Source organism: Aptenodytes patagonicus, chromosome 11, assembly GCF_965638725.1.
Source record: "Aptenodytes patagonicus chromosome 11, bAptPat1.pri.cur, whole genome shotgun sequence".
NCBI lineage: Eukaryota > Metazoa > Chordata > Aves > Sphenisciformes > Spheniscidae > Aptenodytes > Aptenodytes patagonicus.
Genome location: NC_134959.1, coordinates 15,076,705 through 15,100,770, shown reverse-complemented (window position 1 = coordinate 15,100,770; position 24,066 = coordinate 15,076,705). Strand labels below are relative to the sequence as shown.

At 38.5% G+C, this 24,066-nt stretch overlaps 1 protein-coding gene across 2 annotated transcripts in view; it reads left to right on the top strand.

Annotated features, from left to right (window-relative positions):
- The window catches only part of NETO2 (neuropilin and tolloid like 2), a 36,377-nt gene that overhangs the window by 135 nt on the left and 12,176 nt on the right, over window positions 1-24,066 (top strand). The window contains exons 2-7 of one of the 2 annotated variants that reach the window (XM_076349241.1): window positions 12,261-12,317; window positions 13,829-13,969; window positions 15,934-16,182; window positions 18,604-18,648; window positions 18,738-18,865; window positions 22,444-22,672. In XM_076349241.1, the coding sequence (XP_076205356.1) occupies window positions 12,261-12,317; window positions 13,829-13,969; window positions 15,934-16,182; window positions 18,604-18,648; window positions 18,738-18,865; window positions 22,444-22,672 (849 nt within the window). The remainder of the gene's footprint in view (window positions 1-12,260; window positions 12,318-13,828; window positions 13,970-15,933; window positions 16,183-18,603; window positions 18,649-18,737; window positions 18,866-22,443; window positions 22,673-24,066) is intronic. The other variant, XM_076349242.1, reaches the window with a different exon arrangement.

Here is a 24,066-nt window from a genome sequence, read left to right as displayed (position 1 = left end):
GCCCCGCCGGGGGGGAGACCGCGGTACCCCCGGAGGCGGCCGCCCCTTCGGCTGCCCCGTGCGGCCCCCGCTCTGCCCCGGCCGCCCTCCCACCGCCAGCGGAAACTTTCGTACGAGGGGGCACGGGGGCTGCTCCTCCCGGGCAGCTGCCGTCCGCCCACGCTGCCCCACCGCGCCGCTTCCCCGCTGGGCGGCTGGCGGGTCCCCGGCCGTGCTCTGCTCCGCTCCTCGCGAAAGCTAGCGCTGCGGTGCGGGCTCGGGGCTGCAGGGTGGACGCTGCCGGGAGCCCAGCGCGGGGCCGTGGCGGGCCGGGAGCCCGCAGCCATCCCGGGCTGCTCCCGTCCCCGCTGGGCGCGGGAGGGCGGCAAGAGCACCTCGGCACCTCGGTTTGGGGGGGTCCCGGCCTGCAGAAACGTGGGTCACGATGGCAGCGACCCTGCCCCAGTGCCCCATATATTCCTGAGACACACCGAGAGCTTCCTGCGCTCCAGCCTTTTCACAGTAAAAATACTCCTGCTTTCTGAACTCTCCTAACGAGATGCCTAACAGCGATCAGGTTATCACACTTGTTATCGGGAGCAAGATCTGTTTTCAACAAGGTTTTTCACAAAATCAGTCACCTGAGTCACAAGCTACTGCCTGACCGGTATTCACCTGTGCTTCTCTTCGCTTGAGGCATTTAAAATCTTGTTTCTAACTTCTTTAGGTTCAGAGATAAACAACTGAGGAAGGCTCCTCATCCTAGCATTTCTTTGTCTGTGGTATTATTTATACAGCTCGACAATGGGCGAGGGTTTTCTGTTAGAAAATAAAGCTAGATATGGCAGTTAGCCTTGTGCCTCGAGAGATTATTTCTAGCATTCTGTATCTTCATTAGCAATAGCAGACTTGAACCATCGGGGATTTTTTTTTTAATTATTAAATTATTCCATTAGGAAATTTTGGAGCATCTGCTTGCATTATTGAAGCCAGCAAGGCATATTACTGCAGAGCGGAGAACTGTTTCTGATATGCACTCATGTCCTCCCATGACATGAAAGTTGTAAGGAAGTCTGTTTTAAATCCAGAATGTTTCCACGGCCCATAAAATCCCATGTTCCTGGCCTGAAGGACAGATGTCTTGAGGGTTTAAATAAATATTTTTCATTTTTTAGCATAATAATTGAGAGACAGAAGATACTTGCTCAATAAATGTCTGTCTGTATACTGAGTTTAGATAACATAGGAACGTAAGGCTTACATGGGGGAGAAAATGCATTGAGATTTTTTCCCCACTCCCTCTTTAAGTAACACAGTTAAATACCATAAACCACTATAAAACAACCATAGAATACAACTGACATTTCTACTTCTTAATTACTTTCTACATATGCAGATTTAATTACACTTCAGAAATATGTGATTGCTGCAAATTTGACTGTACAGGTTTTCTCCTGAACAGACCTCATGCCAATCTTTTATAATCACACTAGCATCCAGGTAAAAAGTCCCTCTACAGGAAGTTTTTTGTGTTATTCATAATCTACAAATTGCACAAAGCCGTTAGTCAATAAGCTGTTAGTATTCTAAATGCATCACTTGCCATGACTAAGAAACAACCTATCATTACTTAGCATCATAAACTCCCTTTTATCTCTTCTTCACTAGAAGTCTTTATATAGTCCAATTATTACATCTAATCAGAAAGAAAAAAAAGATTCCTATGAATAGACACACAGATTTAATCCCAAAAGGAAACTGTTGGGAATAACATTCAAAGTAAGCCTCCATATTTTACGAGTTGCATCTTAAATTCTGCATGGAAGCTCTACCTACAGTGGCAGTAATTTTTTTCTCTCCGTACAAATAGCTTTGTGTGCAGAACTGGGAGAGTTCTGCTAAACCATGTATGAACTACCATGAAGCTCAGTATATTCTGTGAAGTCGTATATCTTTTAATAATACTTAGAAACAGTTTAATCTTCTGTTCTTAACATGGAATGCATATATACATTTCTGTCGTCCACAAAGGTTGTATTTTTTGGCTGTACATCAGTTTTGGACTATTTCACTTATTATATTGGATTAACTTAAAAAGCCAAAAAGAGAATTCTGTAGTTTCTGTCCTGGTAATTCAACAAGCAGCCAGGGCTAGAACAAATTGCTGCTACTTCTGGAAAGTTGACATTCCCAGCCTTCCAACGAGCTACAGAACTCTTTCCAACTCTGGCAGGTTGCAAGAATGTGGAGTACTATGATTAACTTCCTGCCATTCTGCTCAGCCCCCTCATTTGCATTTTGGCATGATTTTAACAACTAATTTCTCACAAACAAGTAGCGTTAGGAAGTAATGCTTCCTTCCACACAAAAGCTAGGAATTATGGCCTCCTGTTTCCAAAATCAAAAGGTGTAACAATGGCCCAAAAAGCTGAAAACAAGCAGAGAAAAAAAATATTTTAAAAATCTGTTAATGATTTAATGATTTGTCCACTGAAACCAAAAGCAAAGTACTGACTGTAGAGGCTACAGTGGCCCTAACGAAGGCAGTATCAAGTGTAAGTCAGAATTTCATTTTTTACTTAAAACAGGATCTACTTGCAACCTTTTCTGCTGCACTCAAAAAAAGCTAAGCACCAAACAGCTTGCACTGCTAAGCGGTTAAGCAGAAGTAACTCAAGTAACTGTAGAATAGGATTAAAAAGCTGCTGTGTTATAAACAAGGAAAGTATTCGGTGGTACGTGTTATGCCTTGCTATTAATACATATACAAACTTAATATCCAAAATGCACTGCTCCCAGAGTAGCATAACTTTAACATTAACTCGCTAGTTTTCCTAAGACATAGTGGACAATGACCGCTAAAATTTTTACAGAACAAGTTGGTTATAATTACATTGATATTAATAGAAAAGTTCTGTGTATAAATCAGGTATATAGTTGTAGCTGGAGTACAGAATAACACTGGATTGAAACTGAAGGAGCTGTTAAATTATGTATCCCTATCTAATGAAAAAGCTACGGTTTTCAGCACCTTCTCTAAGGTTTAATTCACGGAGAGAGATTAGACACAAGAATTACCCCAAAATGAAACTTTATAAGCTATTCATCATTTATGAACCTGTCAGAAATTCACAATATAATTCATTGCAGGAATGGTGAAGAGAGCTGATAAACATCTGCCATTATACCAGAAATTGCACATACTCTTGTACACGCTGTTTACATACAAAACAGGTTACACATGTAGTGATGGACATGCTTATCTGGACTGAAGCAAAATCTTAATTATAGTGTCTTGGATACAGTTGGGGTTCTAGCACTGCAAGCAAGCTCGCTGCTTTTCTGCCTTATATACTCCAAGTTGTTTTTTGATTAATGAAGCACTTACAGTCTTGGACAACTTAAATAGCTTGCTGCCTGTATTGATATATGACTGACAACTGCCACCTCAAATACTGCAAGTGATTGGGGTGGGGGAGTGTAAATTTTTCAACAAAAAAATCAGCAGGTAACTTTTCATGACAAAATCCCACATTTCTTTTAGCTTATCTTTATGCTTCACTCCATTTTCTGTTACTACAAAGCTGACCCACTATGCAACAGGAAAGGACTGCCAATGTGTTAACAATACCTTTCACAAAACCTCCTTCTTTAGCATACAATAAAATCCACGAACATAGAGAAGTCTCTTTTTAAGGGACTGAGAGTGAGGAGCTAGAAAAAAATATTAATTTGTACACAAATTGTTGTCAGACATGACAGAAGACAGCAGAACTTTTAATATTAATTCCATGATAGATATTCCTGAAAAGATTTTCACTGACAAATACACTATCTTGATAATAAAGAACGAGAGATGAAGAAGTTTGGTACAATCTGATCTATTTTTAAGTCAAAAGCATCGCTATCCAAGTGTTCTAGGAATAAGTAATCTCTAAGAAAGATGTATTCAGAATAGTCACATACAGCAGGATCAGTTCTATCAGCTACAGGGAAACCATCTGAACTTTAAGTCAGTGTATATATTTTAATGAGGGGGTTTTTTTTTGGAAACCCTCATCAACATGGTTGCACATGCAGCCTTCTCATCAGTCTCTTGCTGCACACAGCTTGGAGATGAAAAAAGATCTGTATGAAAAGGAAAGCTATTTTAAAAATGAAAGATATCATTCTTCTGACAGAAGTTTTGCTGGCAGACATACGCAGGAATAGATTATAAGTAACAGGATGTGGAGCAACTGGTAAAATGAAGTGGCCCGCAGCTGCTTATACATTTCTAATGGAAGAAGGGATCAGAAATGTTAAATGTTTTGAGCAAACCTGGAGAGAACTCTGTTAGTCTGTCCAAGCATGAATTGTTCTGCAGATTATTGTGATCAAAGGGACATGGGAGAACTGCATTTACTTCCTGAATCAGTTAACCTGGTTTCTCTGCAGAGATCCGGACTCCCAATTGGTTTCTTTGGCAATCTTAAAGAGAGGAGTCCCTACTGGAAACAGCTGGAGTGAGATGAAACTCTTATATCTGAGAACAGACCTGAGTGCATTCAGATATCCTGCTGTCATGCTAATGGCTAACAAGATTTGGATCTTAGGCGCTAAAGTCACTGTTAATAGCTGGTGAAGCCCACTTCTGCTATCAAGCTTTTGTGAGGAGGATTAAAAATGGGTTGGCAGCTCCACTAGCATGCTCTGGGCAAGACTTACAAACAGCTAAAATACATCTTGCCTGATGCACACCTTCATCTCTGTCACTTTATTCTGTGGCAATCCTGCAGTACATTCCAACATGAGGAAATCACTGGAGCTGTTAATAGGCTAAGTTAGAGGCAGCCACCTTAACTGCTCTTTGATACTCATTTTACCAATCTGCAAATGTCCTGTTGAGACCACAAGAAATTAGGGAATATATACAGACTATGAACTATAAAAGCACGTGGGATTCAAAAATTGCTGTGTTTTCATCCTCAGCAATAGAATTGTTTGCCTAAAAAAGCAGCAACAGATGCAATCCAGTATTCCTTTTATCAATTAGCAAATGTCACCAAATGCTAGGGAGAGAGAGAAAAAAAATCTCATTCCCTGGAACTTACAGTTTGTGTTTCTGAGCTAAAAATGGCTTGAATCAGAAATGTGCTTAAGTAGCTTTCTGAAAGAAAAGGAGGTGACCATCCACACAGAATTACATAAAATCCAGAGTGTCTCTCTTCCTTCCCCCACTTTACCTTGTCTGTCTAAATTGCAAAAGTTCTTCACAAGAAGACCGGTCAATCACTTTGAATTTGTGCAACATCTAACATCATGGGACCCTACACTTGATCAGAGTCCTTAAAAGCAACCAAAACACATATAAGTAACTTATGTTGCATATATGTGCATATATGGAACTTTGTGTTCCCCAGGGCTCAGTTTTGGGGCCGGTCTTGTTCAATATCTTTATCAATGATCTGGATGAGGGGATCGAGTGCACCCTCAGTCAGTTTGCAGATGACACCAAGTTGGGCGGGAGTGTTGATCTGCTCAAGGGTAGGAAGGCTCTGCAGAGGGACCTGGACAGGCTGGATCGATGGGCCCAGACCAATTGTATGAGGTTCAACAAGGCCAAGTGCCGGGTCCTGCATTTCGGCCACAACAACCCCATGCAGCGCTACAGGCTTGGGGAAGAGTGGCTGGAAAGCTGCCTGGCGGAAAAGGACCTGGGGGTGCTGGTTGACAGCCGGCTGAACATGAGCCGGCAGTGTGCCCAGGCGGCCGAGAAGGCCAATGGCATCCTGGCTTGTATCAGAAATAGTGTGGTCAGCAGGAGTAGGGAAGTGATCGTGCCCCTGTACTCGGCACTGGTGAGGCCGCACCTCGAACACTGTGTTCAGTTTGGGCCCCTCACTCCAAGAAGGACGTCGAGGTGCTGGAGCGTGTCCAGAGAAGGGCAACGAGGCCGGTCAGGGGTCTGGAGAACAAGTCTTATGAGGAGCGGCTGAGGGAACTGGGACTGTTTAGCCTGGAGAAAAGGAGGCTGAGGGGAGACCTCATCGCTCTCTACAACTCCCTGAAAGGAGGTTGTAGCGAGGTGGGTGTCGGTCTCTTCTCCCAAGTAACAAGCGATAGGACGAGAGGAAATGGCCTCAGGTTGCGCCAGGGGAGGTTTAGATTGGATGTAAGGAAAAATGTCTTTACTGAAAGAGTGGTTAAACATTGGAACAGGCTGCCCAGGGAAGTGGTTGAGTCCCCATCCCTGGAGGTATTTAAAAGACAAGTAGATGAGGCACTTAGGGACATGGTTTAGTGGGTGGTGGTGTTGGGTCAACGGTTGGACTCGATGATCTTAGCGGTCTTTTCCAACCTCAATGATTCTATGATTCTATATAATCTTTGCCAGAGAGTAAGATAGCATGTGACATCACAAATGTCCCCACCACATTAATAGCTAACGTTAATGTTTAGATGTATATGGGAAAAAAATGGATGTAAAAGCTGGGATGCTGTGATTAGCAGTTACTGAAAGTAACATTAACTTTAGCACACAGGGCAAATTAGGAGCTAGATTTAAGTATAGTATGCAGGAAAGGATTCATTCCCATAAGGCAAAACATAGTATATAATTAAGATCAAGCATTTCTTACTCTAGGCTGTATCTGCCAGAAAGAAGCAGGCATCCTGGCACGATTTTTCTAACATGCATGACCTGCGTGCTGCCAATTACTATTTGGACTATATGTATACAAGGTGCTGCCTAATCCGGGGAGTACAGCACAGAGATAAAACAGTGAATCCTGCTTTAAGCAATGTCTGTCATCTTTATCCCTAGGATTCTGACTACCACTACACTAAGAATGTGTAATACTCTAAATGATTAAGTCGTTATTTAAAAAATTGGTGGAATTTTTCACTCTTTTTCTCAGTTGTGCATGACTGTTCCCCAGTTTGATATTCAGCTTGCCTTGCATGCATAGATCCCCCACTGTCATCACTGAAGACAGACACTGCTCTCAGAGCCACACAGCAAATCTAGTCTGTTTTCTCTATATGTGAAGATCCCTAGAGTATGCAGAAAGAGCAGAGGAAAGACATACCGTAGGGAGCTCAGAGCAGTACTGTGTCCCATGAAATCTGAAGAATGCATCTTGCAGAAAGTACAAGCATGTGTCAGATTTGCAGCCTAAAGCACTTGATTTTCTGAGCAACACACTGATTTCTCAATATTGGGTTGAGCACCCGTTTACTATAAAACTAACTATATTATTCTCATTTTTAAAGAGAAAAAGGAGCCACTCATTTGTGAATCTCTCTCTATATACTTCAATACACAAATTAATTTTTTTTTTTTTTGCAGCTTAGATTCGTTTTAGAGAATTTTAAGAAATGCCAGCAAAGAAAATCTTGACTCCTGCAAACAATGCATAGTTTATTACACCAGTTCAGGGGATTCTTTTATATTATTCCATAAGCCTATTTCAACAACAGAATAGTAATAAGAATTTGCAATGTACTGTTAGTGTCTTCACTCTGAAAAATTTATACAGCTGTCTGCAGGCTATGTGATCTAAAATATTTCATGCAAAGAAGTGAAGAAAATGAAAAATCAATTCTTTTAAAAACAGAGACAGAATCCTGCTGCTTTTTCTTTATTTCTACTTAAGGTTCACACAGGTAAAAACTATCAGATCTTTATACGGCAGTAGAAGGGTATGCACCATAGTTCGTGGAATAAAAGTGTAGCAAATACCAGATTCATGAATAAAAGAAGCCCCTCAATCTGTCTGCCTCAGTGGCTACACTTAATGATAGCCTCTTCTACAGTATACATATCATGAAGTAGAAGCTCAATATAAGGTGCAAAAGCACTAACCTCTATTATATTTACCAACTAAATATCTCTAAGTTTATAAGGTCAGTCTCCCATATTTCAGTGTCCTCTAGTAGAATTCTCACCACACTCCTCCATTAAAAACAAAACAATCAAACCCACCCTTCTATCCCTTTGATATTCAATGCAGTCATGCAATCCTGCACTGTTTGTGCTGTTGCTTACTTTAGCAAGCCATGTTCAAGTGGCATTTTTAGATACTTACTGCTTCTGCTTCCTGTACCATAATAGAATACGGAGCTGAGTCTAGAGTTATCTTTCATCCACACTGAAGAACAGTCATGTCATAGTGATATGTAAGAATTTAAAAGAGGAAAAAAGAAGGAGCAGAGGAATACTGAGTCCCGTTGTGAGTTCAGGTGCATTATAACTATTTGAATTTCAGTTTATCAGAAATAACAAGATCATTCTTCATCCTTCTGAAAGTGCTACAAGACTTTTAGTGAAAGTAGTTCGGTATCTCATGTCTGTTCTAATTGCTGTGTCTGTGTCCCCACATGCAGTACCAGGATACTGGTTTAGCACTAGCTCTCCATTGCACCATCCTACAGGGTCTGTCTCTTCTCTAGACATCTTCCTTCCTTCTTCCTGACTCGTATGGTTCAAATTAGTCTTTTGAGATTCAAAAATATTTTTCCAGGAAGTGGTATGGATTAACGACACCAACTGATGGCTGTGTTGTTTTTAAAATGCACACGAAAATGGGTTAATGGAAGCAGTCTAAAAGGTCTAAAAATATCCTGACTGATTTTTTTTCCTTCTTTCTTTTCCTTTCATCCTGAACATTGATAGGCCTTGTTTTCAGGCAAAAAACTCCTGTTTGCTATCCCACGTTATACTGTGTCATAAATGCACACAGTTCAAGGCAACACTACCTCAGGCATCCCTGCCCAGTACTCTCAGGAAGAACAGATATAAGTTGTCTCTCCACCTTTTTGCTAGCAATGTCACAGAGATAAGGACAGCACACATACAGAGTATTAGTCAGAGACACCTCTTTTCTTTATCGTTCTATCACCCGGGAAAAAAGTAATGGCAAAGGAAGGCCCTTCAACATTTGCTACCTAGGCTGCCTTGAATACATCTTAAGGGTTGTTGAGAGCATGAGAAGGATAGGCATTGCCAGGGAAAGGCAAGAGATGGAAGAAATTAAAAATGAAGAGGATGAAAAGGGCAGAGAACAAAGAGAAGGTGGCCCATACTTACTGTATCTACTTATCCATATAACATGACAAAAGGAAGACAGTAAGACAAATATTCAGCCCATTTATCTCCTGTAATTGCCTGCATATCCATGCTGTTCTGCAGGAAACATGCACTGTTCTTTTGCACTTACACACACATACACAGCTCTGGACTATTTATAGAAACGGCACAGGCTTTAGTGAAAGCCAGTCAGATTTTCTGAAGTCCTTTTAGGAGGCTTCTTTCTGTATCCGCATCATTTCAAGAAGGGAAATAACTGGTTTGTAGAACTGAACATCTATTCTTATGTTGTCTCTTATCTGTACAAGAGAGCACAATCACTGAAATAAACATAGATGCTTACTGGTATTTTCAAGGTGAAAAAGAAAAAAAAGGTATACTGTAACAGTGTTAGCCATAGTAGATAGCTGTACTAAAAAAAGCTGTAAAGAGATTGCTGTGTCCTTGCAAAATAGGGGGTGGACATAGCACGTCTTTAAGAAAGGTTAATTCAACAGAAAAACATACTGACACATGATTTATATAGGATTGTGGAAACTGCGTTTACTTCAACAACAAAAGCCAACTTTGAAGTGTTGCTCCAAAACCAGTGTAGAAAAAACCAAAGAAAATACATAGACAACTTTATAACCACTATCAAGATTCTCTGTTAGGGACAAGCGATCTCAGGAGTACAAATGCATTATAAGTTCATGCACTTAAACTCAGATCTTTGAGTGCACAGTTTAAACACAGAAGCCACAAAAATAAACTGCAAATAATTTTGAAATAGTAGCATCTATGTAAGAAATATTAAAACTAAAAAATATCTGAAAACTAATGTCAATCATATGTTAATAAAGATGGGATATTTGTTTATTTTATTTGCTTTAAAGACTAGTGAACATCCATAACTTGAAGACCAGTAATGTGTACTAGATAACTTTCTTCTGAAGGATGAATTTTCAATCTAGGCTGAGTTAGCAATGATTAATGATTGATAATTTGTATTGGGATAAGGACAGTTAGGAAGTATATTTTCAGTATATTAATATTGATGAAAATACAGAATTATTGCAAAGATGGAAATTGCAAAACTACCTAAGTCTTAACCTGCTATCTCATAATCCATCCCTAAAAATCAAATAAGCTTCTAGGAACATAACACGTGTTTGCAAGACCCATATGGTATTTTAGAACACCCACAGTTGTAAACTCAACTTACAAGGGAAAAAGCAGTTGTTGGTAAGGAAAGTCTCATAATGATATACAATCTGTTTTAATATGGGTAGAGAGAAGAAAGGGCAGCAGTAATAAAACACAAACGCTAGATGCACACTTTCAGGGGCAGACTTTGATTCCTTTTGTCTTTCCCCAAGATAATATATCTATGCCAACATTACAGTAGATGTACAGTAGATACATCTAGATGACCTCAGTCAAGATCACCGTAGTTCACAGTCAGTGCATGCTTGCTCTGGAACTCTCTAAAGGGCTGAAAGTCTAACAGCAACACAGGGCAAAATCACAGATAGAGAAAATGCCGTTTCAGCACGAGCCACTAAAACCCTTGAGCAACGAGAGGGGAAAATTGGGAAAATAAAATTAACTTCTTGAATGTGACAATAAAATTCCTGCTGAAATCTTTTTTTTCCCCTGCAGTGGTGAGGCCATGCTTTTCTGTCTTAATATTAACAAGTAGATTAAGAACATGGGAAAGGCCATACCAGGTCAAATCAAAGGTCCATCTAGCCTGATATCTTCTTTCACAGAGGTATAAAAGCAGAGGTCTCAGAAAGAGTATAAAAGTAGAGCAAATTATGTTTGCCCCAAATATTATCCCAGACTTCCAACAACTTACAGCTTAAGGGGTTTCTGAAACAGAATTTTCTACCTTAAGGATGTGTTATGAAGTATGCGCATTAAAAAAAAAAAAAAAAAAAAAATCTTCATTTACTTTGAACATGCCACCTGCTAGCTTTGTCCGATACCCCCTGGTTCTTGCATTGCAAGAGGCAACAAGTAGTTGCTCTCTATTCACCATCTCAATGACACTCGTGATTTTATAACTTGTATCCTATCTCCCCTCAGCCAGCTTCTGCCCAGGGCAAAGAGTCCTAGCCTACTTAGCTACTTCTCCAAGATATGTGTCCAGAATTGTAGAGGTACTCAAGATAGAAGTAAATGAAAGATTTGAAGAGTAGCATAATTATATACTCTATTTCATTCTCTTTTCCCTTACTGGTAATCCCTAACAATTTGAGGAGACAAAGCATTTTAGGAAAATCTGGACATTAAGCCTGCTTTAAAACTGTTGATGAACAGTGGAATATGGAATCTTTAATATGTGCTGTTCAAACTGACACTTCTTAGGTGCAACAAAAGTGTAGACATAAGGGGAAGGCCAAAAGCAAAACCATCTAGACAGCTTCTTTTGGGGGAGGGGAGGGGAAAGAGGGTTGGGGGAAAGAGTATAACAAAATCTTTAACAGGTCCAATAATTAGTCAATTCAAATCTAGAAAATGCCAGCATGTACCAACAGCTGAGACTAACACAATACTTCAGCAAACCAGAGTGCTTGCAACATTGTACATCCTAACAGAGTCCACATCCTAGCTGTTGTCACTACTCAGACTGTCTTGTGTCTGCTCGTTTTCTACTGCCACATCATTTGCAGAAATCACCGGTATTGTGGCAGCATCACAACAACCAGTCTTGCAAGCACAGTTCTATAGCGCTCCTGAAATCCATGTAGGGATAAGACCATGCAGTGTCTCCTGTGGTCCTGATTAATTTCTTGGAAGATGGAGAAGACTTTTGTACACGTTATGCATATGGAGTTTTAGGATAAATATGGCTCAATATGGCAGTGAAACATCTTGTTTCAGGATATAAAAGTTCTATAGAAGATAGATACCAGTTAATTTTATAAAATGCTTGCAAATTAGTAGATACTCTAGAAAATATTCTTAAAGTCCCCTCAAACAATAAATTACTATTCTCATATACGCTTTCTTAAGGAACCTGGAAGAAGAACCGACAGTGCACTTAGACTGCACTGGTTTTCTAAAGTTGAAATTTTAAGAAAGCACATAAATGAATTACGTATTTTTGTATGTTCCGATTTGTTTTGGTTAGTGATTCTAGGATTTGCATGAATCAAGACTGCAGAAAATGGTCTATAATTTTGATGAATTACTGATGTTTTTCCTGTCCAATTTCTCTCATCAGTGTTGCTAGTAACAATCCTTGTAGTGGAAGGGATTGCCGTTGCACAGAAGACACAAGGTACAATTTTGGTTTGGTGATTTTCTTTCAAAAAATGTAACAGTTTTATAATTTTTAGTTAAGCAATACAAGTGAAAGAAAGTATTTGTGTTCAGGTATTAAAAGCTCTTGAATTACCAATATGAATTCCAGTATTTTCCATTTTCCCCCTATTTACTGCATTTTTTTCCAACTGAACAAAGCCATCCAGTCACAAATAATATAGACGTTCACTTACCCAGTTAAAGTCCTATGGTTTTAGACCTTAGAGGAGGAAAAAACCCACCACAGAAATTCATGTTTTCTGTATCTGACAACAAGCTTTTCAAATAGTCCACCCACAAACATTTTTGAAGCCTGCTGAGTGGGGAAGGCATCAGTTTCACAAACCTTATTTTCTCGTATGTGGGATTAACCCACACATAGGAGAGAATAATTCCTTGAACTGACACCTACAGAATTTCCCTGAACAATTTCTGCAGGAGAGACTAAGTTTTCACCCCCATAAATCAAAAAGCTGCCAAGATACCAGTGGAAGGTGATGTAATTTACTGGAGGCTGCTAAGACCTGTATCAGCATGGACTCCCTCTCAGAGGTCTGCAAAGAAAAACTGCATAAATATAAATAACGTTATGAGAGCACCCTGTGAGATTTAGGAAAAACCTAGCAGAAAACACATATCCTGTGTCTTTTTCTCTCCAGTTCTGCTGATAGCAAGGAGAAGGGTCAAAGGTACTTGAGAAGAATGTCGGAGAGATCATATTATTCCCAACTCCTTTCTCCTTGGATAAGGAAATCTGAACTAACAAAGGTCTTGCGAATGATCTAGCGTGGTGCACTAGCTTAGTAAACTGCATAATCTCAGTCAAGGATCGTATTTCCCTGTACACCCAGATGACGACCTTTGATCTTAAATGAAACCCTTAGCTACCAGTGCAATCTACCTATTGCTAGTAATTTTATTGACTACCATTGCTGTATTTAGTGTATTTACATATTATAATTCATTCTGTTATAAGCATTCTGTATTCCAGCAAATTATTGTAAATAGCTATTCAATCTAAGGGCCATGTACTTCAGTATATTCTGGAATCAGGGCCAAAAATAGTAAAAGCTAACAAATATTTTGGATTATATTTGCATAGGAGTGGAGAAGACATAAGCCATAAAATAATGCTGCTGTATTGGCAGCCACTGTGACTATTTGACTTAGAAAGAAGAGCATCAAAAAACCTAAACTGGTTTGGGCAAAAAAAATTACTCCCTCTCTTCCCTTCCCAAGGATTACTGGACATACTTGATATTCAGAAACTGTGATCTCTTTAGTATATACCACATCACTAAATTAAACGTAAGATTTTCCTAGCTTATTTCCTTGCCTATTAACAAGTGGCACGTAAGAGGGCTTTCAACCAAAATAAATTACTTTCTTCTTTTATAGGATATGTGTTATGTCAGTGTTTTACTTTTGCAAAGTCAAATTTGCATGCTTGCAGGAGAAATTTTTTTGATCACTTTTTTTTCGCTTAAGGTGGGCAAAATATTGGAGTGAATCGCATTCCTCCTACCCAGTGTGACAATTGGGTACGGACAAGTAATGGAGGACATTTTGCTTCACCAAACTACCCTAACATGTACCCACCAAATCAAGAGTGCATCTATATCTTAGAAGGTACATGCTGCATTTCTGTTTTGTTGTGTTGCAATCTTACTGTTAAATGGGTAATCTTGAACCTTTAAAACTGTGAAATTTTACTTTACTGTCAAGTATTGTATAGCCATACTGGTAATATAATCAATTCTGCAGTCATTTGGTTGAACAAGAAGCTGAATTTGGTCTCTGAAGTAATAATAACAAATTAATAGAAAACGCAAACATTCAGGAATTAGCTACATGGAGTAAGACATACCCTCAGAGCCAGAAAAAGCAGCATCAGATCTACTGTAATTTATGAAGGCACAGAACTATTAAGATAAAAATTCTAGGTTGTTATCATAATATCACTTCCAATATTGCTGATAACAAACTGCAAAAGATGGTTGAAGACTATATTCTGTCTATCTTGCAAGCAGAAAATCTTTATGCTGTCCTTTATTAATAAAAAAGACACATCTGACTGCCATAGCACTGTACTAAAAATATGGAGATTTGTTAGCGCTGCTGAGGTCACTATTAAAATTACGTGATGAGGACAAAAAATTTCATTAACTAGAACAAAACCACATTCCAATGCGAATATCTTGGATAAAGCCTGCAAGACTTGGGACGCACTAATTATTTTTTCCTCTTATTAGAATGCACCCAAACCCCATTGAAGTCAGCTAAAAAGTTAGTCAGCTTAATCATCAGATTCATATCAATTAATTGAAATATTTCAAGTAATATGTTTCAGTGAGTTTTTATTTGTACAGTATAGTACTGCTTCATAGATACCCTCATTTTTGCTTGTATGCATGCACATCTGTAGTTTTGCATCTTCCCTGCCAGTGAAGGCACTGGAGGGCAGATACCCTGTCCAGCTTCAGAGTTCGAACATACCAGATCCATTGCTGGATCTCCCTTGTGCAAGGCAGTTTCCATGGGGCACGGAATCGGTTTCCACGCCTCTGTCCTCACCGTCCCTATACAGAAACATTATGGGTACCTGAGTGGAGACAAAGACCCTCCACAACTTCTAGCTAAGATATGGTCCTTCCTGCAGACCACTGCCAATACGTGCAAACAGCTACAAATGTTTTTAACTTCTGTATAAGTAAGGCATAAGGTCTAAACAGAGTGTTAGAGACATGTAAGTAAATCCTTTTTGCATTCAGAAGAAGCAGACAGCATGTGATTCTTTAATGCTGTCACTCCAGATACCAATTAGTATCTGAAAGTTCATGTAGCTCAATAGATGACAAGAACAAGAAACACTAAAGCTATTTATACAATATAAAGTCATGGTTCCAAACTACAGATATGATAGTCCAGTCACAAAGTAGCCATAGCTGCGTCTCATCAGGATTTAGGGGTCTGATCCAAATCCTGATGTTAGGCTGTCACTGGTTCAGAATTACCAACATCTGCAGGCACCTGCATATTAATAATATATATAAAGCATTTACACGTCTCTGAATATTCTAATAAAAGATGTCTCCTGCCAAAGGATCTGCAAATTTAGGCTTAATGTTTAGGAAATATACCAGTGAGTAGTTCTTCGTATCTTTTTCTTTTCCATTCTTTTCTGCGTCCCTCAATGTTTTGTCCTTTTTTATGTACTTTGCTTTCACAGAACACTGGTTTTAATTTATATCTTAATATTAAAACTTGTTTGAGTACCTTTGCATATATGTTAATATCTACTATATGTGCTGCATTAAATTTATGTCATTTCTGAATGTTCAACAATAAAGATCAGCAAGCAAAAAAATTCCATAAAATTCCATGAAAAAGTATCTTCTACACAATCATTTTTAAAATTTTTATTACAGTGTATCTGAGTTTTTATAGCAGACTGCCAGATGTATTTTGAGAATTTTCCAGTCTCTTTTTTATCTTGCTGTGTTTATCTTGTTGTGTCTCTTCATTATTTCATGTCTTAATGTGTTTTTTATATAGATCTTCATTTAATCTTTTGCTCGATTTTTTATGTCTAGCTGCTCCACGACAAAGAATTGAGTTGACCTTTGATGAACCTTATTACATAGAACCCTCATTTGAATGTCGGTTTGATCATCTGGAGGTTCGAGATGGACCTTTTGGTTTCTCCCCTCTCATTAATCGTTACTGTGGTCTGAAAAGTCCTGCACTAATTAGATCAACAGGGAGATTTATGTGGATCAAGTTTACTTCTGATGAAGAGCTGGAAGGAAAGGGATTTCAAGCAAAGTACTCATTTATACCAGGTAAAGATGCCTAAAATTTTGACCGAGTTAATGATGCTGTGCTCCCATTGAACTCTGTAGATGTGTTTATGCTGGCAGTCTAGAGCTGTATTTCATAAGTGCTTATGAAGGCAAAGTGACAATGCGATAGTTACAGTCTCAGTCCTGCTAATCCTACAGCATACTTGACTAAAACCACTTTGGAAAATTGACTGAAGGGAATTACAGGTCTATAGTTTGCTAGTGAAGAAGTCAGTTGATCTTGTTCATGCTGAAGGCTTTAGCAGCTTCCCTCTTTGTTACTCTAACTTGTACCAGTTTCACCAGTGGCAGTAATGGAAAGAGCATTTATGTAGGCAAATAGCTGGCATTTTCAACAGCCTAAATTCTAGGAATATAAGACACTATGACAAGAACACCTGAAGCAAATCTACAATAGCACTTCCAGCCAGATGCAAAACATTTTAAATCTCCATTCTGAAAAGCCAGAGGAAGTATCTATACAGTCCAAGCAACAGCTCCCAGTATAACTAGATTCCCTCAGACCACAGGCTCAGACAACAGAATTGTTCTTGGCTCAAAGTACGGTGTAGTTTACAGGGTATGAAGGAGAGTATAATATGCTGACAGTGCCTTTAGACAAACAAAAAGTATATCTCCTCTGTGGGGCCACTTAAAACTGGCAGAGCATTCTTTTTACAAGAAAATTTGACCTGATGTCCATGTGCAATGCTTGACTGCTGTACTTCATAGATACTATACGTGTAGTTACCAGCATTTTATTGTCCTTTGGGACAAAGGACAGTATACAAATGTCAGCTCTACTACTACTATAAATGTATACACAGGCATAACTTTAATGTCATCTTTACCCCTACAGCACATGAAAACACTATACATGATTATGTATTGCTGCTTATAGAACTGTATACCTTGCTAGGGATTTAGACTTGGAAACTCTGGTGAAACTTGGAAACATGGTGACCAGTTGACTGGGAATAACGTGCTAAAATGTTTTCATAGGGACAGTACTTAGACATTTTGCTAACTTTCAAAACTAACTTAGCCTAGTTCCAGGCTGAACTTTAAATATACATTTAAACTGTATATTATTTTCACAGTAGATTGCAGCAACTGAAGGACTGATATTTTTCTTTCATCTGCATTTACATAGAGTGTGGTAAAATATTTTGGGATTGTGAAAGTGGAAGGGGACATGCACATACACCTCCCACTTAAAAAAAAAAAATCAGTTCACAAAGAAGGTTGAAAATCTCTTGCAGAATTTTGCATATAGTGATCATAGATTTCACTATAGGTAACTAAAACAGAGGAGGGCAAAGAAGGCATTTTCTCAGCTGTCCTGAGTCTTAAGCTCAGGACTGAGGCATTTTAGGGGAAGTGATAAACTCCCTATACAGAAAAACATTTAGAGGACCACAGAAAGAGCCAAATTCTGGAACTTCGTTTGGAAAAGAATTTTGTACAAAACAGGCATGCACTTCTGCATGAACTAGTGCTTTCTTTGCATAGACTAACATTTCACACACATACACACACTATGATTTCTATGGTGATTTTTTTATGCCACAGCTGCAAATGGGTGCATCTTGTGAGTTTCTATGCTGATTTGTGAGGAAACACTAACCTGATCACTGAAGTGTAAGCCTTGGACATCCCAGCCCATTACAGACTCATTTTTAGCCAAGCCCTGGTCCCAGTAAAGTCAAGTACCATCAGTTAACCATTATGAAAAAGTATATTCTTAACTCGCTAGTAGTATGCATACAGTATACTACTACAGTATATACTACAGATACATACACTACCTACACGTCACATTTAGAAGAGAGAAGATAGAGGAGCAATCAAGGTGAAATTCTGCCTTCATAAATGATGTCTAGAACCGTGCTACTCGGCCTAATAGAAGAGGCATGGGTACCCAAGGAAAAAGGATCTTTAGTATTGAACTGTCCTTCTTTATATTCTTTATTAATAGCAATTAGCAATTTCAAAGTGTTGATATATTCTACTAAACTTCAAATTGTTCAGAACTAGACAGACAGCAATCTGATAAAAATGACGCACACAGAAAGATCCCCGGTACTCTTGTGGAGCGCCAATGATTTCAGTGAAAACTGGCATAGTTAAATTCAGAATGTAATGTAGGAGCAAAATAGCCAATAGTAATTTTTGGTGTTATGCTGGAAATCTGAACTGTCAGTATAGAATTATCTTATTCAGATAAGGTCAATCTTTGTGGAATAATGTTATCATCTAAAAAAAGATTGTCTCTGTACCCTCCAATTGATTCAGTAAACTTTCTGGCAATTTTTATTGTGACATAATAAAAAATGGACATAATCTTCAGATTATATTAAACCTTGAAGTGATTCTCAAGCATTGATAGCCCCTGTGATTCATGACTTCTTTCTATTACAGATCCTGACTTCACTTACCTAGGAGGTATTTTAAATCCCATCCCAGGTCTAGTATTACAGTAACAATTTGTTTATACATGAAATTTTAAATTAATATCATACTGCATTTGACAGCAAGGTGTGTGTTCTCCCTAGACTGCCAATTTGAGCTCTCGGGAGCCGATGGAATAGTACGTTCCAGTCAAGTAGAACAAGAAGGAAAAACAAAACCAGGACAAGCAGTTGACTGCATATGGACAATTAAAGCTACTCCAAATGCTAAGGTGGGTTTCATTCATATCATTCAGCATATAATGGGTTTCCAAGTCATTAGTAACAGGTAATAGTCACTAGCTGTAATTTGCATAATGTCTCACTTTCACTGAAATGAATTATGTATCAGTGGCTTAGGAAATCCAGATAGAGGATTGTTTCTGAAATTAAACTTATACAGCAAGTCCACAGTGTTGTCTTCCTGTTATTTGAAACTTAAAATATAAAATAACTGTGAAAAATGGTTAAGCAACAATTTTCAAGGGCGTTTGACTTGGACTCTGGTTTTATTGGAAGACTGCAGGCAAAAATGCTGGCTAACAGCTTTGATAAATTCCAGTAAATCTTGCTGCCAAGGTTTAAAATTTTGCTTCTGGTGGCTTATTGGAGAATTCGGTTCTCTTCAAAGTCAACAGAACACGTACCTGCTCCTCCCCAGTCTAATTCACAGTCCAGCACCTTAAAACCCACTTTCATCAGCAGTCTGAGCTAAAATGAAAGGCTTTACCTGGAAACAGCTGAGGAATTATCACTCTCTCTCTCTCTCTCTTCTGACTTAGCTATAGGATCACACCCTCTTAAAGTGCCACAATAAAATTTGCTAGAGCTTTTCTGCCCAAGCTCTAAAGGGGCATATTAGCTGCTCAAGCAAAAAATCAGCATTAGTTACCTAGGTACCTGATATTTATGATTGTGCTTGCAGAACTAGAGACTGCTTACAAAAACATCACTATCTCATGCTCATTAAAAACAACTTGAGCTTTATTGTTGGGCAGAGAGAAGGATAAAATCCTAATCATAATTCCAAAATACAGTAGCTATACCTGTTTAAAAAAAAAACCCACCACCTATGTTTCAGAATCATATACCTGTTAATTACTTGAGTTGCACTGAAGAATATTTTTTCTCCATATAGCATACACATCTGTAATTTTGCTTCTGTATGTGTATTAAAGCACATACCACTGCTTGCATGTACGTAAAAATTAAAAAAATATTTTTAAGCAGTAGCTGCCAAGATGACAAACCTACTCTATGCCTTCTTACACACTCCTAATAGTTAACTAACCAGCCCTATTCACGAACTTCTAAATTAGTTCTGAAACAGCAGCCTAAAAGATGTTAATAAGAGGACAAGACAAGAAAGAAACTAAAACTCCATTAATATATTTGAGCCTTTGAGGAAGTGACTCAACTCCCAAGAGCCCTATACTAGTCTAAGTAATAGCAGCAGTTCTTCCAGAAACAATAACAAAACCATTTTCTCTCTACATTGCCACTTGAGTGCACCAGGTCTTATGCTTAAGTATTTTAATAAATTATTGAACGTTGCCAGAAGGCAGAGTTATCGTTGGGTCAGTCCTGAGATTAGATCATCATCCTAAATTATTGAGTTAAAACATCACAGGAAAATAATTCTTAGTATTCTGACAGCGGTTTCTCAAGCTTCAATTCTGGCAGAATTATTATGATAAAATCTATTAGATCTGATATGGTGCAGTCTCTTCAGAAAAATAAGCATAGACACTTTTAATGTCATCAATTTGATTTTGTAATAAAAATAAATTTTTAAACTGACACAACTGCAGCAATGAAAGATTTTTAAAATCTGCATAACAGATATTTAATAAATTACCTCAGATTTCAGAAAATTACTAGAATAATCAATAGAATCTAAGAGTGAAGACCTTTTGTATTTACTTGCCTAACACCCTAACCAGAAGGAGTTTTTGCAGAGCTGAGCTCTTTTAATGGAATTATTCCTTTGTTTTCATATACAGAATAGCTCTACTAAAAGTGTGCTAATTTATTTTTAGCTTCCATTGTAATTTCACAGCAGATACATAAAGTCAATCATTAAATGAAAATACCATCTCTCAGCCCAAATACTAGCACGCACAGCTCACACCCATGTTTGTGAGATAAGACATCAATGGAAGACAGGTTCTCAACGTAGCTGAGAATTTCCAGCAGTAAATCTAAAAAAGACAGCGGGGGGGGAAATATATACTGAAAATCACAAAACAGTGAGATGCAGCATGAGATAATATGGCACAGGCTGCACCTTTTCACAGAATGTGCAAGGGGAGACAGCGCTGGCAACCTGCCTCTGGAAAACACTGGAAAGGAAGAGCCAGGGTGTACAAAGTGTCACCTGTCTTTCACTGTGCTCTTTTACCATGTTTTCAATAGAGCCTGTTAAGTGTATGTGGAGGGTATCTTTTTTTTTTCCCCACACAAAGGTTTTGTTTTAGTGAATTCTTTAAAATTCAGTTTTAAAAGGTTTGGCACTAGCTGAGGTTAAAAGCGAGATATGGCAAAAGGGCAGAAAAATAGGTAATATAGCGGTAGTAAGCATGGTATTCATCTACCCTGTCTTCCCTGCTTCACAAACTAAACAAGAGTTTGTGATTCTTGCACTAGGCAGATGCACGAAAAAGCGCACTGTGCAAAAGGGCTTTAGCATCCATAGTATCAGCCAGAGAGGTAATTGTAAACTGTACAAAAAACACGTACAGTCTAGACCCAAGCTTATCTGAGGAACATACTGAAGACTTCATGGATAGAGGAGGAGCACCTCTTCTCCCATGGAGCAGGAGACCTCAGCCTCCACATGGATAGATTTCTTCTCTGTCAAAATAATGTCCATCTGAGGAATTTTCAAAGTTTAAAGATGGACTTTGCAGCATGCTTAGGTGACTTAGTTACGTATCTCATCAACTTTCACTAGAATTTTGAGAATTCCAGTAGAACCATTCAAGAGATTAAAAAGCCCTATGATCTTTTCATGTAATTCTAACTGAATTACAATCTTCCACAAGTTTTCTGCTCCAGCAAAGTAAGTTATTTGCTTACTCTTCAAGTACCATCTTGGTCTTCTAATTTCCTTGCTGCATATGTTCTACCACATACGCTGCCTTCTCTCGGATTAGATTTCTGCTTTTGGAGGAATTAAGATTAGCTTAAATTTATTAACTCTTCCTAGATAGCCAGCTTACTTTTCTCCTGCTTCCATTTTTATTCAAATTACTCCTGACTTCATGGTTTGTCTTCCATAACACTGCTCTGATTCAGTAATCAGCTTTCATTCTGAAGCAACAAATTTTAATTTCCTTATTTTACTTCAGAGTTTTTCTGACTAGACTCCTTCCCTTATATTTTAACATTGTTTTCATGAATTAAAAAGAAAGAACAGTCAAAACACCATTAAAACTCTTTCAGCACATTTATGTGTTTCTTGTATCTCTTCTAGAGTAGTAGACTGCACATTTAGCAGAGCTGCTTAGGGCTTTAGCAAGTGTGTTGCTTTTTACTTTTTTTCCCCAAGGGGAGCAGAAATATATCAGAGTAAATTATTAAGTAAAGATTGTTTTGGGGAGGGGGAAGAATTGAAACAGATACTTCAGACAAATTTCACATAATACTCCGCATTGACATTTAATGAGAAAAATACAAGTTTAAAAGTGTTGTGAATTGGGAGTTACACATGTGTAAGGGGACAAAACATCCTATTCAAGATTTGCTAAGAAAGAAAACTGTCTTCTCTGTATTACTTTTCCTAGAGACATTAATTTCTCTTTTCTAACAGATTTATTTGCGATTTCTCGACTATCAAATGGAGCATTCAAATGAATGCAAAAGAAACTTTGTTGCTGTATATGATGGAAGTAGTTCTATTGAAAACCTGAAGGCAAAGTTTTGCAGCACCGTAGCAAACGATGTCATGCTGCAGACTGGGACAGGTGTGGTACGAATGTGGGCAGATGAAGGCAGTAGACTAAGCAGATTCAGAATGCTGTTCACTTCATTTGTGGATCGTAAGTAGATTTTAAAGTGCCTATTTCTCCTGGTATCAGGGTACTTCAGGTATTTTAGGAAAAGCATCAGCTATATATTATGCACTAGGAACACACAGAAAAGGTTGTTGCTGTTTCCTTCACATACTAGCAGGTAAATTAAATATTTGCTTTATTACAGTTATAAGCATGGTTCCTGAAGAAAGGCATTCCTCCATTCTTAAAAGGTTTATTTTTCATTTGAATTCAGTAATAATACAGCCCTAAGCTACGGCCTTCTCACAAGGAGTTCTACAAATGAGCACAGACTTACTTAAAAAGACAGCAATGGGACTGAAGTGTGCTCTCCCACTAGCCGCCATCTTCCAGTTCCCTGCCAGACACCACAATAGCCTCTTCTCAAGCCCACACTGGATGTTCAGAAGGCTAGAAAACACGTGTGACCCTGCAGAGTCTGGATCTTCTTCCTGTCCGCAGCCCTACCTTCAATTTTGGATCTGGAACTACACCCACTCCAGCTACACCTAAGCTGCTACCTCCTTCTCAGCCGCATGTGGCTCTAAACGATCCCACACACACTCCCTTAGCAAAGCCCAGTTGTGTTGCACAACCATGGATAAGCAGTTAAATCCAAATTTATTTAAGAAGGCTATATTAAAAGCAGAGCTGTAAATGCAATCTGGATTTCTGTTTGGATTCCATAGCCTGGGTTAGAGATAGTCTTCATTCCCATTGTAAATTAAGATGTTTCTTGAAAGCATGCTTTTTGTGAGATTTTCTTCTAAGTGCTTTCTCTCTGAACTAAATGGAATTTTGTTGCCTCACATATTTACAAAGGACGACATTGTCCACATTGCAGAACCTGAAAGTAAGTGGCATCTTCAGCACAAAAGTAGACTAAGTTTAGAACTGCAGAGCAGATCTGAGATACATGGGGAGAGCTGAATAAAACATATCTGCCACTTCAGGAAATCAGACCTATGCTTGTGCTAGAGGTTTTCAAAAAGTTCTGCTTGAAGAATAAATAGTACAGATATGCTGTCAAAGAAATAACTTTTTTGACAGACCTAACATGTCTATAGCCAGTCCTGAAACGGATCCTGGTCACCACCTTGCAAAAAAGTTCACGTTACAGGTAACAAGTAGATTTTATATTCTCTTCCATAAAACAGTAAAGTTTAGCACAGGAGAAGAGTTACTTTCTGTAAAACAATCTTTCTGAAGTAACAGAAACTTATAAGAGAAATAGCTTATTGCTTTCTTTGCATACATGGTAGTAAGGAACAATTGCATATTTCAAACTAGTCTATTGTTTAACCTACAACAGGCATTTAATAAACTTTAGATACTGTGAATTTCAGTAAATACCAGTTTTAAGCACAACTTGCAAAATTTAACTGCTTTTCCAGTAGCTT